At 37.8% G+C, this 14,625-nt stretch overlaps 2 protein-coding genes across 4 annotated transcripts; one reads left to right on the top strand and one right to left on the bottom strand.

Annotated features, from left to right (window-relative positions):
- The first annotated feature begins 272 nt into the window (after positions 1-272).
- LOC129313417 (uncharacterized) lies at positions 273-9,754 on the top strand. Its single transcript, XM_054956490.1, has 9 exons — positions 273-474; positions 638-3,509; positions 4,079-4,220; positions 4,328-4,410; positions 5,179-5,414; positions 6,162-6,248; positions 7,772-7,871; positions 8,411-8,624; positions 8,748-9,754. Exons 2-9 carry the CDS (start codon positions 873-875, stop codon positions 9,416-9,418), a joined length of 4,170 nt encoding a protein of 1,389 aa, XP_054812465.1. The 5' UTR covers positions 273-474; positions 638-872; the 3' UTR covers positions 9,419-9,754.
- A 1,607-nt stretch (positions 9,755-11,361) lies between these two features.
- Positions 11,362-12,771, bottom strand: LOC129295641 (transcription repressor OFP12-like). 3 transcript variants are annotated; one of them, XR_008589606.1, is made up of 3 exons: positions 12,621-12,771; positions 11,819-12,541; positions 11,362-11,556 (listed from the first exon to the last, which is right to left on the bottom strand). XR_008589606.1 is itself a non-coding variant. In XM_054934189.1 (2 exons), the coding sequence occupies exon 2, from the start codon at positions 12,468-12,470 to the stop codon at positions 11,874-11,876; it is 597 nt and encodes a 198-aa protein (XP_054790164.1). In that variant the 5' UTR covers positions 12,471-12,498; positions 12,621-12,771; the 3' UTR covers positions 11,598-11,873. The 3 variants fall into 3 exon arrangements, 2 of the variants coding, with proteins under 2 accessions (XP_054790164.1, XP_054790155.1); XM_054934189.1 differs by lacking the exon at positions 11,362-11,556 and having other exon boundaries at positions 11,598-12,498; XM_054934180.1 differs by lacking the exon at positions 11,362-11,556 and having other exon boundaries at positions 11,598-12,541.
- Between the last annotated feature and the right edge of the window lie 1,854 nt (positions 12,772-14,625).

Consider the following 14,625-nt stretch of genomic DNA (forward strand, 5'->3'; position numbering starts at 1 on the left):
TCTGGGTCACTTTTCCCCCTCATACAAATATATGATTTATGATTGTAAAGTCCATACACTGCAACTCAATGACACCGATCACCGAAAAGGGAAAATATAGAATAATGGAAAAGCGGAAAAAAAGGAATGCGAAAAAGGTGAAGGGAAAATCGAGAGACGCGATTGTTAGACAAGGCGGGTTTTGGTTTTTGTCTTGAGGATCCCGCCTTAGTGTAACGAGAAAAATCAAATATCATCAAATGACTGACAAACATACATACATACATACATAAATTGATGAAATAAAAACAAGAAGCCTCCCACGGTCACTGAGCTCGTGCATTTCCAACAAAAATATTTAGTCTGCCTCCTCCGCACTGTTACTGTGGGCTGTGGCTTCTCTTTCTCACTCTCCATAACTTCCCAACGCCACGAGATCGTCTTTTCCGTCTCTCATCGTACGTTATCGTAGAATTTCCTGCTCTTCCTACATTGGTAAGCTTCCTATTTCCCACCTTGCTACATTCTCTTACGTTATCCTCCTCCTCCTTGCTTTTCTCTTGCTTCTGTCCACCCTTTTCTTGTTCTTAAACTGCAATTTCACTGCCCTACTTTCCTTTTATTTCTCGCTGAAACTCTCCTCGTACCCTCCCGACAGGGTCATCTGCGCCGGACCCGTGTAACCTCTCGGTTAGACTTTAAATGACGTCTTACGGGCGTGGCTCTCTGCGTGCGTCAACGGAAAGTCAATGATTGGAAAGGGGAATTTGGAACTAGGGTTTTGTAAGCAATGAGACGGGCGTTCATAAATCCGAAGCGATTTGTGAAGCAATAGATAGACCAGGTTTCCAAAAAAAAAAGGTCTATTCCCGAAGAAATGGCATGACCTAAAGATGGAGGTTTCTGTTCTGAAGGGTGGGGTTTTGGCGCATGAAAAAGAGGCATTAAACTTGACAATTCAGGACGATCAATTGAAGCCTGTTGTACAACAAGAAGGGGTCTTCGACAGGGATTCGAATGACAGTGAAAATATTAGGATAGCGGAAAATGGGAACAAGAGGAGTAGTTTAAGCTGTGATGATATCGTTGAAGGAGTTGACATTGGGATGGAGGTGAAGAAAAAAGATGATTTGAACGATCATGTGCAGATTGGTGGCCGAGCATTGTCCTCAGTGTCGGAGGAAAAAGACAAGATGTCTGATGGTCGAGAGGCACTGAACTTAACAGTTGAGAATAAGAATGCGGAACCAATTGTGCAACAAGAATGTGACTTAAATTGGGATATGAGTGAGGGTGGTAATGGGGGGTTTGTCAAGGATGGGAGCAAAATTAGTAGTTTAAGCTGTGATGGTAACATTGGAGGGGTTAACATTGAGGTCGAGGTGAAGAAGAAATATTATTTAAATGATAAAGTGCACATTGGTGGTCGAGTATTGCGCTCAATGTCAAATAGAGCAGTCAGTAAAATATCCGACGGAGAGGCATCAAACTTCACAGCTGAGAATGAGGAAGTGAAGCCAATCAATCAACAACCACGTGACTTAGATGGGGATGTGAGCAAGAGTGGAAATGTTGGATTGGCTAAGACTAGTTATAAAAGGAATGGTTTAAGGTCTGACGGTTACTTTGAAGGGCTTGATGATGAGATGGAGTTGAAGAAATTTAATGCAAATGATAAAGTGAAGACTAGTGGCCGAGTATTGCGCTCAATGTCAAAGACAGTAGACAAAAAGATATTTCACGGTGGAGAAGCTGATGAGGTGTTGGTTGGGAAACATAGAGAGAATGAACATGATTGGTTTGAGAAAAATAAGGTTAAGGTAGAAAAAGAAGAAGGTGATGATTTTGTTAGTAGCAGTTATGAGAAGGAGGGAGTTCATGTGAAAATAGATGGCAATGAAAGAAGGGAGTTGAAACGAAAACGTGGCAGGCCCCCTAAATTGAAGATGGAAGAGCAAAATCAATCAGTTGGTACTTTGCAACAGAAATGTGGTGGTCCGCCCAAATTGAAGATTGAAGAGCAAGGCCAATTACATGGCAACATGCAACGGAAGCGTGGAAGGCCCCCCAAAGTGAAGATGGAAGAGAAAGATCAACTAGTTGGTAATATGCAACAGAAGCGTGGAAGGCCACCCAAAGCAAAGATGGAAGAGCAAGATCAACTAGTTGGTAATATGCAACGGAAGCGTGGAAGGCCGCCCAAAATGAAGACAGAAGGGCAAGATCAAAATCCTGGCAAAAAATTGAAAAGGAAGCGTGGAAGGCCTCCCAAAATTGAGCAGAAAATTAATCAGATGGAAGTAGTACAAGACAGAAAAGGAAAGGCAGGCTTTCAAAAAGGTAACAAAAGTATAACTGTGAGAGATGATATGCATATGAATGCAGTTGGTGATATGTGCTTGAAAGGGAGACTTCGTGTGAAAGAATTAAAAAAGGAGAGATTTTCTTTTGTTAGGAAGAATGAATGTGGGAGTATTTTGAAAACCAAGAATTGTACATTTACTTCACCATTGATATCAAAGTCTGTGAATCCTCCCATTGAGAAGAAAAAAGGAATGAATAAAGCAAAACAGTCAGTGAGGCAACACATCTTGGAGCTGCTCTTGGCTGCTGGCTGGGTTGTTGATTACAGACCTAGGAACGGCAAAGAGTATAATGATGCAGTGTACGTTAGTCCAGATGGAAAGACTCACTGGTCAATTACCTTGGCCTACAAAAGGCTTCAGCAGCATTTTGAAGCTGGTGATGGTGAAGGTGAGGTATACATTCCAGGTTTCAAATTTGTGCCCATACCATTGGAGGAATTCAATATTCTAACTAAGGTCGTCAAAAAGAAAAGGGGAGATAAAGGTAAACTGAAGAAAAAAAAGGTGAAGAAAGAACAATTAGGTTCTTTTGGAGGCTCAAATAAGTCATCAAAGGGGAAAGTGAATAGAAAAATGTCATTTGTTGAGGAGGACAGTCTAGATGTTTTTTCGCATAGAAGGTTTCCAATTCTGGTCAAGGATCGTAAATGGCAGAAAATACACAAAAAGAGGCGTAGTGTTTTTATGGTTCGCAATGCTGAGGAGATAGATTCAGAAACAAATGGGTATGTACTTTACACTGGAAAGCGAACTGTGCTTGCTTGGATGATGGATTTGGGTACAGTCCTGCAAAATGAGAAGGTTCATTGTGTGAACCACAGAAGGGAAGGTGCAAAACTGGAGGGAAGGATCACAAGAGATGGAATTCATTGTGAATGCTGCAATGAAATTATAACAATTTCAGAATTTGAAGTCCATGCAGGAAACACACTCTCTGCTGATCCACTCAAAAATATACATACAGAGAGAGGAATTTCTCTTCTGCAATGCCTGCTTGACTCATGGAATAAACAGGATGAACAAGAAAGAAAAGGCTTCCATTTTATTGACACCACAAGTGAAGACCCTAATGATGATGCTTGTGGTGTCTGTGGAGATGGTGGAGACTTGATCTGTTGTGATAATTGCCCATCAACATTCCATCAAAGCTGCCTAAATATTGAAGTATGTATATTCCTAGCATGAATATATGGACTCTTTTAATTAATTTTTTATAATAGTTTGTGTTGTGATTATTTACTTGGAGAAATTAGGACTTTTGCCCAAGAGTCCCTTCCCATTTTTTGCTATTGTCGCGCTGAGGAATCAATAGCTTGACATTCTTCCAACTTGGCTGTGAAACTGCAATGTGTTGGCAAAGCCAACTTTCACAATTCCTATTTTGCATCGGTCATCTCATTTTTTGTGTTTTTTAAAATATGTTGGGCTAGGATCAGTTTGTTTTGGCAGCTGTATGTTTCATCACCTATGCATGACCAGTTGCCATCCATCTTCCTCTGCCGTGCAAGTTATTTGTGTTTTTGTTTGATTGCCTACTATCAGAAAAAAAATCCCTTGTTATTTGCTGATACCAAGTCATTATTGTGTAAAACTTCTTATGGTTATGCCGTCCCAGCTCTGGGCACATTGTGTTTGATAGAATTGACTAAAAAAACATTGTTATGTCTATAATATCCAGATGTATCTATGACAAAACTGCATTTGGACAATGAAGCATCTGTTTTTCCTTGCAGGAGTTCCCGCCTGGAAACTGGCACTGTGTTTATTGTTGTTGCAAATTCTGTGAGTTGGTTGATGGAAGTACAAATGAAAGAGATGGCTATGATGACTTTACCACATCTGCTTTACTTACATGCCGTTTATGCGATCAAAAATGTATTTTTTTTTTTTACATGTGCATATGTTGATATTAATTAGATACTGATTTCTGGATATGAATATCTATTTTTACTGAAAATGAAGTAAACTTTTATCTCATGCAGATCATAGATCTTGTGTTGAGGTAAATGGTGTCGCAGCTGATGACTCTACTTTTGCATTCTATTGTGGAAACAGATGTGAAGAGGTATGCTTATTCATGTTCTTCATCTCTGCTTGTAAATTTTAGTTAGTCAGGGCTGCAAGGCAACTTGACCACAAGTTGTTCTGTATCACTCATGGTAATTTAAATTGTGGTAAACTTTCTATTTGCAATTATTGCGACAAGTTTCTAGAGCAGAAAAGCAGTTATATAATATGCCACATCTTTTAATATGGAATTAATGTTTTGTCACAACAGCATTCATAAGTTTCTTGATTTTCTTGCTTCTTTTGCTTTATGATTTAGTCCAATTAAAATCTGACACTCATTTCTGATTCCTTAAAGTTATATAATATGTCAATATCACAACTGTGTTTTGACTTTAACTTTGTTTGTGTAATCAAAATTCCTTTTCCATGTAGAGGAAATGCCTATATGTGATTATATATTTTCGTGATATGAAAATTTGAAAACCAGAGTCCATAAGAGACAAGAGCTAGGGTTTAGAATTACAGATGCTGCGCCTATCAGGCATGTGCTTGTGAAGGATCAACACAATGCCATTATTTTGAAGGCAGTGGTTTAGTGCCTATGCATCTTGCACCCATTGCTTGCTACTGCGGATTATATTCGATAACTATTAAACATGAGATTTAATGAAAATACGTGCCTGAGTTACTGGGGCCCTAAGTTTTTATTTCATTGCAAGGGATTATTCTTTTTGTTTCTGACTCAAAAAGGCTTAGTTTTCTAAATTTTTTGTCCACATTTGAAACTAATCACTAATGTATACTGTTTATTTTGTTTTGCCAGATATCCAAGAGACTTGAAATGCTTCTTGGGGTTAAACATGACCTTGAAGATGGACTTTCTTGGACTTTCATTCGCCGGTCAGATGTTGGCAATGATACTTCTCAAATAAAATCCCAGATGGTCGAATGCAATTCCAAGCTAGCTGTGGCATTATCTGTAATGGATGAGTGCTTCATGCCATATATTGATCATAGAAGTGGGAGTAATCTCATCCATAGTATTCTTTATAATTGTGGGTAAGTTCGCTTGGCCTTTACTGTTTATGTCCTTTTGACCACACTCCCAGGCTGACTATGTGATAGATTTTAAATTTTTCCTATCTTTCCTCTTGAAAGTGTATTGCATTCTTTTCCTGGACTCTCAAAGAATTTTCCTCTGTGGTTCAATGCTATACTCATCAGGATCCTCTTGTGAGGTTTGTAATTATACCACAGTTCTCTAATTTAGGCATGCTGAGTGCCTTTTATATTCTGTCTTAGTACTGAACTTTTTATCTGAATTATATTTGTGAGTACATTTGTTCGCACAGTAGAACATCTATATTTTTTAATGTTAAAGCCATTGTCATGGATCAGTGACAGGAAATGTTGGACCAAAGTTCTCCAAAAAAATCACGTTTACCAATCTCCATGCTGTTTTTTCAATTTGATCCATGACAAGATAATTTCCACTGAATTTAGCATTTTTAACCTGTGGTCATTTAAATACTTGGTCTTATCCAGTTCTGTTAGAAATTTCCCTATTTGTTGCCTCTTTCATGGTCACTTGAATGTTTGTTGTCCTTTATCTCATCACATCTATCAGTTGTTGTAAAATTGAAGTGAACATGCTCTTCAAATGATTTGCATAGTTTTTGCGCTCACTTCTAAGCCATCAAATTTTGCTGTTGTAATTGGACATTTTTTAAGGAACTCCTTCTTTCATGGATCAGTATTTTCTTTTGCATCCTATGTTATAATTTATATGTATTTGTCCTTTTTCAGTTCAAACTTCAATCGCCTGAACTATAGTGGTTTCATTACTGCTATCCTGGAGAGAGGTGATGAGGTCATCGGCGCAGCATCTATTAGGCAAGTGTAATTAACTTTAAGATCAGCTTCGATTGATTTCATGCTGCTTGTAAGTGGTCAGTAATTAATACAATTTAGAAGAATGAAGAAGAGATAAAGAACTATATTTTTTAGGCTCTTACATTGATTGACGTTTTCTGATTTCAAATCTATAAATGGTTGTGTTTAATGCTTTTAGTTCTTGTTTCAGTTTCCATCAACGCCCCACCCAAAAAAAAAAAAAATGTGTTATGGATAAATACTCATCAGGTTTTGGAGTGGATGGAATTCTTGGCATAATTGTGAATGATTTAGTTACGCTGGGCTGTTAGGATGGTTGTATCCACTCTTAACCATGATCATGTCATGTAGTTAACAGAATTTTCTGGTTCATATATATGGCTCCTATTCCAATACCTTCTTTGCGAGGTACAAAGATTGTTAAGCGGGCCTGCTTTTCTAATGAATGCTACTTGCCTTGTTACACGTTTGATAACTGACAGTTTCAAATTTTAACATTGTTTAATTCAAATATATAAAAATTGTGATATCTATTTAACTAAATTACTTCACGTATGCATGTCTTACTGTCTTGGCTTGAAAGATTCCAGCTGTATGCTTGTCAGATGCCGATGTAGAGCTTATAACATTATGGGTGTTGTCAAATGAGGTTTAACGTGTTTTGATTTTTTGAAAATTCACACTTAGTTTGTCTTTACTATTAAAAGTGCAATACTTTCTTGCATATGTTCACTTTCAATATAAATTATGTATGTGCTGAAACTTAGATGTGGAAACACATGTTTGATTTGTCTGCGTTCTCAATTACATTAAGTTCACGGTTGTTATTGAAAGTGTTCTCCTTGAGTTAAAATTTATGGTGGAGTGGTTTGGGGCAAAGTTATTCGTGATTTTCCACTAGATATACTATTAAAAAAATAATAATTAAAGAATAGACAGTTATGAAATACTATGAAAAAGACAATTTTAGAGACAAGAAAAGTACAGGAGAACTTGACTAAAAAATTAATAAGCATCGGAAATTTAATTAGCATATCTAACTTTCTTTACGTAAATACCCCTTTTAACTTTGATACAGTTGTTAGAATTGAGATGCAGCCATTTGATTAGAGTACAATTATCGACCAATGCTTCTCTTTTATTTACCATCAAGGTAACTTGTTTGAGCATTTTGCAAACCATTAAAATTTTACCTTGTTACCTATTTTCTACTATTGCTGTTATAAAGTTGCCTTATTCATCTTTATCTAGTTGTAATTTTAATTAACTGTTTCATTGGGTTTCTTTCCTGTCACTAATGATCAAGTAAATTATTTGAATGTGATGGCATAGCATGTATAATCTCAACTCTCTGATCAACATCCCTTGTACTGCTTTACTGAATGTATTTTATGCCATTACCCCCCCTTCCTTGTCCGAGTGCCATTTACGAAACTCTGTTCTGCGAACATTTTCTCTTTGGGCTTGTGGAAGAGAGTAACAAGTTTATACTGTATAATTGATTCAATAAAATGGTCAAACAGGATCCGAGGGAACCAACTGGCAGAAATGCCATTCATTGGGACCCGCTATATGTATAGGCGCCAAGGAATGTGCCGCCGGCTTCTAAGTGCCATTGAATTGGTAAGTCAAGAATCAGAGTAAATATTTGCTGGTCTTTGGCATTGGGATGAGGGTGGACCCCTGATTTTTGCCTTCTAGCTCTTGCATAATTAGGCTTATGCAGTGTTTCCCTCGTATGGTGTAGGCTGTATAACTAGCATTTGTAAGTTTGATCCTTACCTTGTCATTGTGTAAATTAGAAGTTTTCTGCTTAATTTCGTTGGCTTCTGCTCTGCCCTTGCTACATTTTTCTTGCACGATTAGTATTTAAGTGTTATTTTGGAAAATTTTAGTTGAATCCCCACCTCTCTATTTGAAAGCTGAAGTCAGTCCACCAATGCAATTTATGTTTCCTTTAGCTTCAGTTCCTACAAGGTAGAGGGAGAGCCTAGGGGCTTTTTTTTTAAAAAAAAAAATGGCAGGCTAGAAGATTTGGTAGCTACCTTATGTTATCTAGCTTTCTTCATTTAGATCTGCTGCTCATAAACAAAAGTACTTCTTATGGTTATGACCTTTCATTTTGCTGATTTCAATCTCTGTTTCTGTGCCATTATGGTCAGGCACTTAGCTCTTTACATGTTGAGTCGTTGGTTATACCAGCAGTCTCTGAAGTCAGAGATACTTGGACTTCTGTTTTTGGGTTTGAGCCGCTTGAAGCGACCAGGAGGCAGATGATAAAGAATTTCAATCTGTTGGTATTCCCTCATGTAGATATGTTAATGAAAGAGATAAAGAAGCCTGAAGTTGCTGCTAAAGGTCTGATCCCTATAGAAGGTACATGGTAGATAGGTCCCTTTCATATGGTTGAGTATCCTGGGCTTCCACAAACACCTTTATATCGTTTTTTGCATCACTGAAAATCTGAGCCTGCTTTTGTAAAATTGCAATTTGGAGCAGTTTCGAAACTTCAGAAGAATCAAAATACAGCTGATAAAGCGACTGACTGTGATGAGCCAAGTTCATTTAGGTCTGATTTGATCATTTCTGCTGGGAGTGGAATCCCTGCGTTGGATGTTTGCCCAGTAAATGACAGACACGCGTCTGCTGAATCTGGTTCTCGTGATGGCTTATTGAATAATCCACCACATCACATTACCAGCGAGACAGTAGGATCGAAAGAAATCAATTCTGAATCTATCAATGGCTGTGGTTCTCAGCGGAGACCCGGAGGTCATTGTGCCCCTGATGAAGTGAATCTCGAGATTCTAAAAGCTGAAAAATCAGACGCACGTGCTGCTAAAGCAGCCTGTCTTCATAGTCTCGTACTTTCTGGAGATTGCCAATCAGTACAGATAGCTTCAGGATCCTGTGAGGACATGGCAGATGGTGTAAATGAGAGAAGTGAAGCAGTCGGCATAGCAGAGGGGAATTCTGATCTCAATGATAAACCTGGTATAAATCGTTCTTCGGAGGTATCTGAGCTTGATTTACAGGTCAATCAAACTGGACAGGGACAGGGTGACACAAACACTGGTTGCGGCATGTCTCTTCACTGTGCGTCAGCTGGTGGTACTTCGTGTGGCAAAAGTAATACTGAAGTTATAGTTGTGTCCGACGAAGCCAGTTGAAATGTTTGGTTCCATTTGGCGAGGAAATAATTGATAACCCACTGACAAGCAACCTGGGGAGGTGAGGCCTGGGTTGTTTTATATATATGAACTGAATTTTGTGTTTGTAATTGATTGCATCCTGTATGGGAGGAGATGGAGGTATGATTGTTAAGAGGAGTAGGGCGACCTTAGGTTTAGACACAGGTCAGGAGGGAAGGGAGGTTAGCTCCAATTTTGTTGTGGGGAGTGATGAGGGAAACGCAATTAGGTTTGTGTAATTTGTTGCTCCCCATGGTTTTGGCAAATTGTAAATGGAGTTCACTAATGTTATCCTTAATCTTGCTTCTATTTTTCGCCCTTGTTGTCTGCAAAATTTTAAAATCCCGGGTACCAATCTTTGTTGTTGACCCACAAGTGTGATCATCAATTCTTATTTTGTGCGTACAGGTTTTTTTTTTTTTTTTAATTCGACTTTGTGGATGGGAGAAACAAGCACAATGGAAGCTAGGTACTAAATGACAAAACTGGCTCAGATAGTGGAAAGTCCGAGTTTTTTTAGCCATCAGCTTTTGGGTTCAATCTGTGGGATAATGAGAATGAATAATAGATATTTTGGAGAGCTACTCCCCTTTAGGGACCCACAGTGCTCAATCGGATCAGTTGGGGCTGTTGGTTTTGAATACTGAATAGATATACCAAACAAAAAAAAAAAAAAAAGATGATAAAATTGGGTGAAAAAAGCAATTGCCCGGCCGTCGACCACCGTGAATATACTATATAGGCCTTTTTTAAAAAGACAAGTTTGCTTCCACAATTCAAACTTCAAACTTGTATCTGATTTTTCTTACTCGTGTCCAGTTGTACAATTCAAACCAAGGGTGTTCCCTGATACAATGATTTTTTCACGATCCACCTTCTGCATTATGGATGCAGAAATTAAATGATTTCTACGATCCACCTTCTGCATTATGGATGCAGAAATTATGATTTCTTTGATTATAGAAATTTTATGATTTTTTAATATGACATGAACATTTTTTTGCATGATTTTTTGTAGCCTTGTATTTTTTAAAAAGGGGCCGTGGTGTTACTAATATGTAGTTGTCTTTTAATTCATCCCATAAAAAAAATTAAATTGTATAGAATTAATTACCAACTTGTAATTAGGAGTAGAGTCATTCATGATCAGCCTGAATAAACTCATCTACAGACACACAACCCGAATACGGATCCAGTGTATGTATATACATAGACATTCGTTGCTCTGCGCCTCTGCTTGAAGAACTACCAGAGTTCCAGAGTAATGTTAATCGAAGTTGAAATTATTTTTATTTTCAAATATATTCTTCTTCGGCTTCTTTTTTAAGCCTGAACTATTGACTAATTTTGGGGGAGGCTTACAAGAATTTTTACTATTAAATTGAATACGAGCCATCCCTATTTCTTATGCTATTAAAAAAGGTAAAGCCCTTGTCTTCTTTTCCCACTTCAATACAGACACCCTTTTTTGTCCTTGGCCTGGCTTCAATACGGAGAGTGAATCTTTGAATAGGGCCAAAAAAAAAAAAAAATCAAATGGCTGTATTTTATGAGGGTCTTGATATATCAAGTGAGAAAAAAAAATTAGGAATCCCTGACTCTGACTCTTTTGCCAGAACTTATTCAATCGACTATTCAGCTGCATTGGCCTCTTACTGGGTATTTGTCTGCATGCAACCATTCGCGAAATTAAAAATTAATTAAGATATGATCTTTCAGTTCTTTATTCATAAGAAGTTGCAATTTTCACCGTCCCACGTATGGCCAATATGAGGAGTTTGATGATTGCAAATCGTCGACACAGTTTAATTAGCTCAACTTTTTGAAGGAATTCGAATGTACATAGTTTCGAATTTTCTCTTCGATTAACGCATATGCTTGCAAGTAATTAAACTCTCCACAAGCCCTGCTGCAAGCCTTCGTTTTAAAATTAAAGGAACCTTTTGATTTGGAACCATTGTTAATTCTGGAGTTTTTTTGTACCTAAAGAAATTAGAAGAAGCCAGAGTTCATTTTTAATGCTAAATGTATAAGAACTCAAAGGGTTCGTATTTTCTCTTCTTAGCACTCAATTTACATGAAAAAGAAAACGAAGTAAGAGTTCGTCATGCTGAATTCTGCAAAAGATAAGTGTAGCAACATGATGACAATCAAGCCATATGAGGAAAAGGAGCTAAACATGGCTATAAAGTTAGTAAGCCTGAAGCCGAAGAGGGTAGAGTTGAAATCAAAATAATACCCTCACACTCTCACCCAAAGAAAACTTAAAAACCCAAAAGGATATTAGAAAGACACAGAGAGAGAGAGAGAGAGAGAGAGAGAGATTCAATAACAGACAGTGATAGATGCGAAGATAACAAACGAATGAAAGGTTATCACCTTTAATTTCTTCGGACAGATCCATCTTAATCACGAACTGAGTAAAAAGTATGAATTAGGTGGCACCCACGACGTCGGTGATGATGCCATCGGTGGAGTCAGGAGGCGGCGACGGCATGAGGTTGACGAGAAGATCAGCGAAAGCACCCACGATGTACTTGTGGGTGTGTTTGGGGTTGAGAGCAAGATAGCAGAGGAGAAGCTCGTGCAAGATTTCCCAGTTGGAGTTAACATCCATCAGCTCCGGACGCGCCTCCACCATCTCCTGCATGGACCGTCGGAAGTCCACATAAGGGTCCGGCGAGAAGGTGGGAACGGCTACACTGTTATTGAAGACTTTCCTGTTCTGACCGGCGGCGGCGGAGGATTCCACGATGGAGTTAGAGCGGCCGGGAGAAGAGAAGAAGAAGCGTCGGGAGGCGAAGGCGGTAGCCAGGTCTGGTTCATTGCCGGCGTTGGAAAAATCCGAGGCCGAGTCATACAGCGAGTTGAAGTTTTTAACAAACACAGGAGACGATGTCGTAGCGGGTGAAACAGCAGGGTCGTCTTGATGAGTGCTGCCGGAAGAAGAAGACGAAGCTTCAGGTGATATTAATGGCCGCATAAGCTTGGAGAAGCACTGGTTCAGATTTCTTCCTATTGTGTCCAGCATGCTCTTTCTCCACTCCCTAATTTGCTTGCTGCTTCAAAGTTGAAACCAACGAGCAGAGCCACATGCATGTACTATGAAAAGGTCACATATTTATATGCATACAATATTATAATAGAATGGGAAAACTCGGAATGAGAAAAAATCTCGAACCTGCATGGGGATCGCTTGCTTTCGGGATTCTTAATTCCTAGTAACAGACAAACATTGATAATAAGATGCAATACATAGTATTAATTATAAGCTGCGGTTGAAGGCATGGTTGTTTAGAATAGAAGGAAGGTGCACATGGGAAGTGTTGAACAAGTAGTATAATAATAATAATAAAAAGAAATGAAGAAGGATTCCGAGGGAGAAGTGGCAATTTTATAATTTATTGAGAGAGAGAGGTGGTGATCGTCGGTCCATTTCATGCACTGATCACAAATGGGAAAGCGATGGATCATGCGTCTTCCAATTATTGATTTGCTTAACCTAAAATGTCACAACGAGGACTTGTCCTGAACGGGGGTCCCACCACATGTCCAGCTTTTAATAGATATCATTGTCTCATGTAGCCGAATTGGTAGAGGGAGAGAAAGAAGTGGTTTTGGAAGAAGGTGGGCTTTGTGATGGACCGAGTTGGGATGCCCAAAAAAGAATGGACGTGTGCAGAGTAGAGTCATGAAATTTAAATAAGGACTGTGCGGTGTGATGGAAGTAGAACTTGAAGGATGGTCCAGTCATGGCAGCAAAGCACGTGGTGGGGTGGCCGTGGCATGAGCTTGCTCCACACACAATTGTACTTTCAGTTTTAAATGCATCCATTCTATTATCCTTTCCTTTGCCTTCCAAACTCTAATCCTTTATTATGGGGGTTGCCATATAATATAACCCACACGGAATTCGATTTTTGAGTAATTCCCCTGAAGATTTTAACGAAACTGCTGTGAGAAATTAAATAATAATCTCTCTCATCCTATTTATAAGAAAGAGATTGGTTAATTTTTCTTTTTTACACAAAGCATATCATTAATTTTTTATCATAAGATTTCTTTGTTTGAAGACCTCACGTTTAATCCAAAAGCCGCTTCGTTTTCAAGATTCATGTTCGATAAATCTGGTGAAGAAAGTACAATGATCCCTTGCCAGTTAACTGAACCAAACGCTTGCTGGTTACAAAACTTTGGGGGAATGATAAAGCAATCTTAAAAAAAAATTAATTAATTCAACATAAATCTCAAATGTTAACTTTTAAAAATTTATAAGTTTGATTTTAATTTTATAATTTTATTATAATGAACTTACAAGTTGTATTTTAAATTTTAATAAAAAAATAAATTTATTTATCATTCAATTATATTAAAATTTATAAGTTATAAATTCATTATAATAAAATTATAAAATTAAAAATTACATTTGTAAATTTTTAAAAATTAAAACTTAATATTTAAATTAAATTAATTGATGATTTTGAGATCTTTCGTTTATTTCCTTCAAAAATTTTTTTTTTACTCCAATTAAACATTGTTGAAAAAAAATATGAAAATATATTAAAAATAAGTTATAAATAAAATGGGGCTAGTCGGATTTTTTGGGGGAGATGCAGCAGACTGCAAAACGTACTGTAGAACAGAGTGAGGGAGTCATATCAACGTCAGCTGAGCAATTTCCTGCACCACTGTCTTTCACCGTTCCCTTCTTTATGCACTTCCCCCAATATTCACTCTCCTTCCAATTTCCATGCTCCATCTATATCTCATCCAAAATATTTTTCCTACGTTTACTATTTTTAAAACATCCGTACGTTTCATTTTTATATGCGCCTAGAACTTGGGGTTTAGTTCAATTCGTTTGAGCCTAGTTTCTCCGAAAGAAATTATAAAAAAAATTTACTGGCCTTGAAAATCCATATGTTTCAAATGCAAATATGCCAGAGCAGAAATTTTTAATTGAATTTGATAACATGTAAAGTAAATTATGCTCGAGTATGAAAATTTAATTGCCATTTTTAGAGTCGTTAAAATGCTTTCCCTTTTGGCCCAGTAATTTAGTGGATTGAGTTCACATTTTCGATTAAAATGAAGCATGTTTACGGGTTAAACAAAGTTAGCCTACAAGTAAAATTGTCGATTCCTTGACCCTCCTCGTCTTCTCACTCTCGCCAAGCCACGAGCTC

This window comes from Prosopis cineraria, unplaced genomic scaffold (genome assembly GCF_029017545.1).
Source record: "Prosopis cineraria cultivar Desert tree isolate PC_DT_omini unplaced genomic scaffold, ASM2901754v1 PC1, whole genome shotgun sequence".
In the NCBI taxonomy this organism is placed as follows: Eukaryota; Viridiplantae; Streptophyta; class Magnoliopsida; order Fabales; family Fabaceae; genus Prosopis; species Prosopis cineraria.

Excerpts from the sequence above, each read along its gene's own strand:
- LOC129313417 (XM_054956490.1), top strand. The coding sequence starts at position 873 with ATGGAGGTTTCTGTTCTGAAGGGTGGGGTTTTGGCGCATGAAAAAGAG. Across the intron at positions 4,221-4,327 it reads CCGTTTATGCGATCAAAAAT|ATCATAGATCTTGTGTTGAG; the intron begins GTATTTTTTTTT and ends TATCTCATGCAG. Across the intron at positions 4,411-5,178 it reads GTGGAAACAGATGTGAAGAG|ATATCCAAGAGACTTGAAAT; the intron begins GTATGCTTATTC and ends TTGTTTTGCCAG.
- LOC129295641 (XM_054934189.1), bottom strand. The coding sequence starts at position 12,470 with ATGCTGGACACAATAGGAAGAAATCTGAACCAGTGCTTCTCCAAGCTT.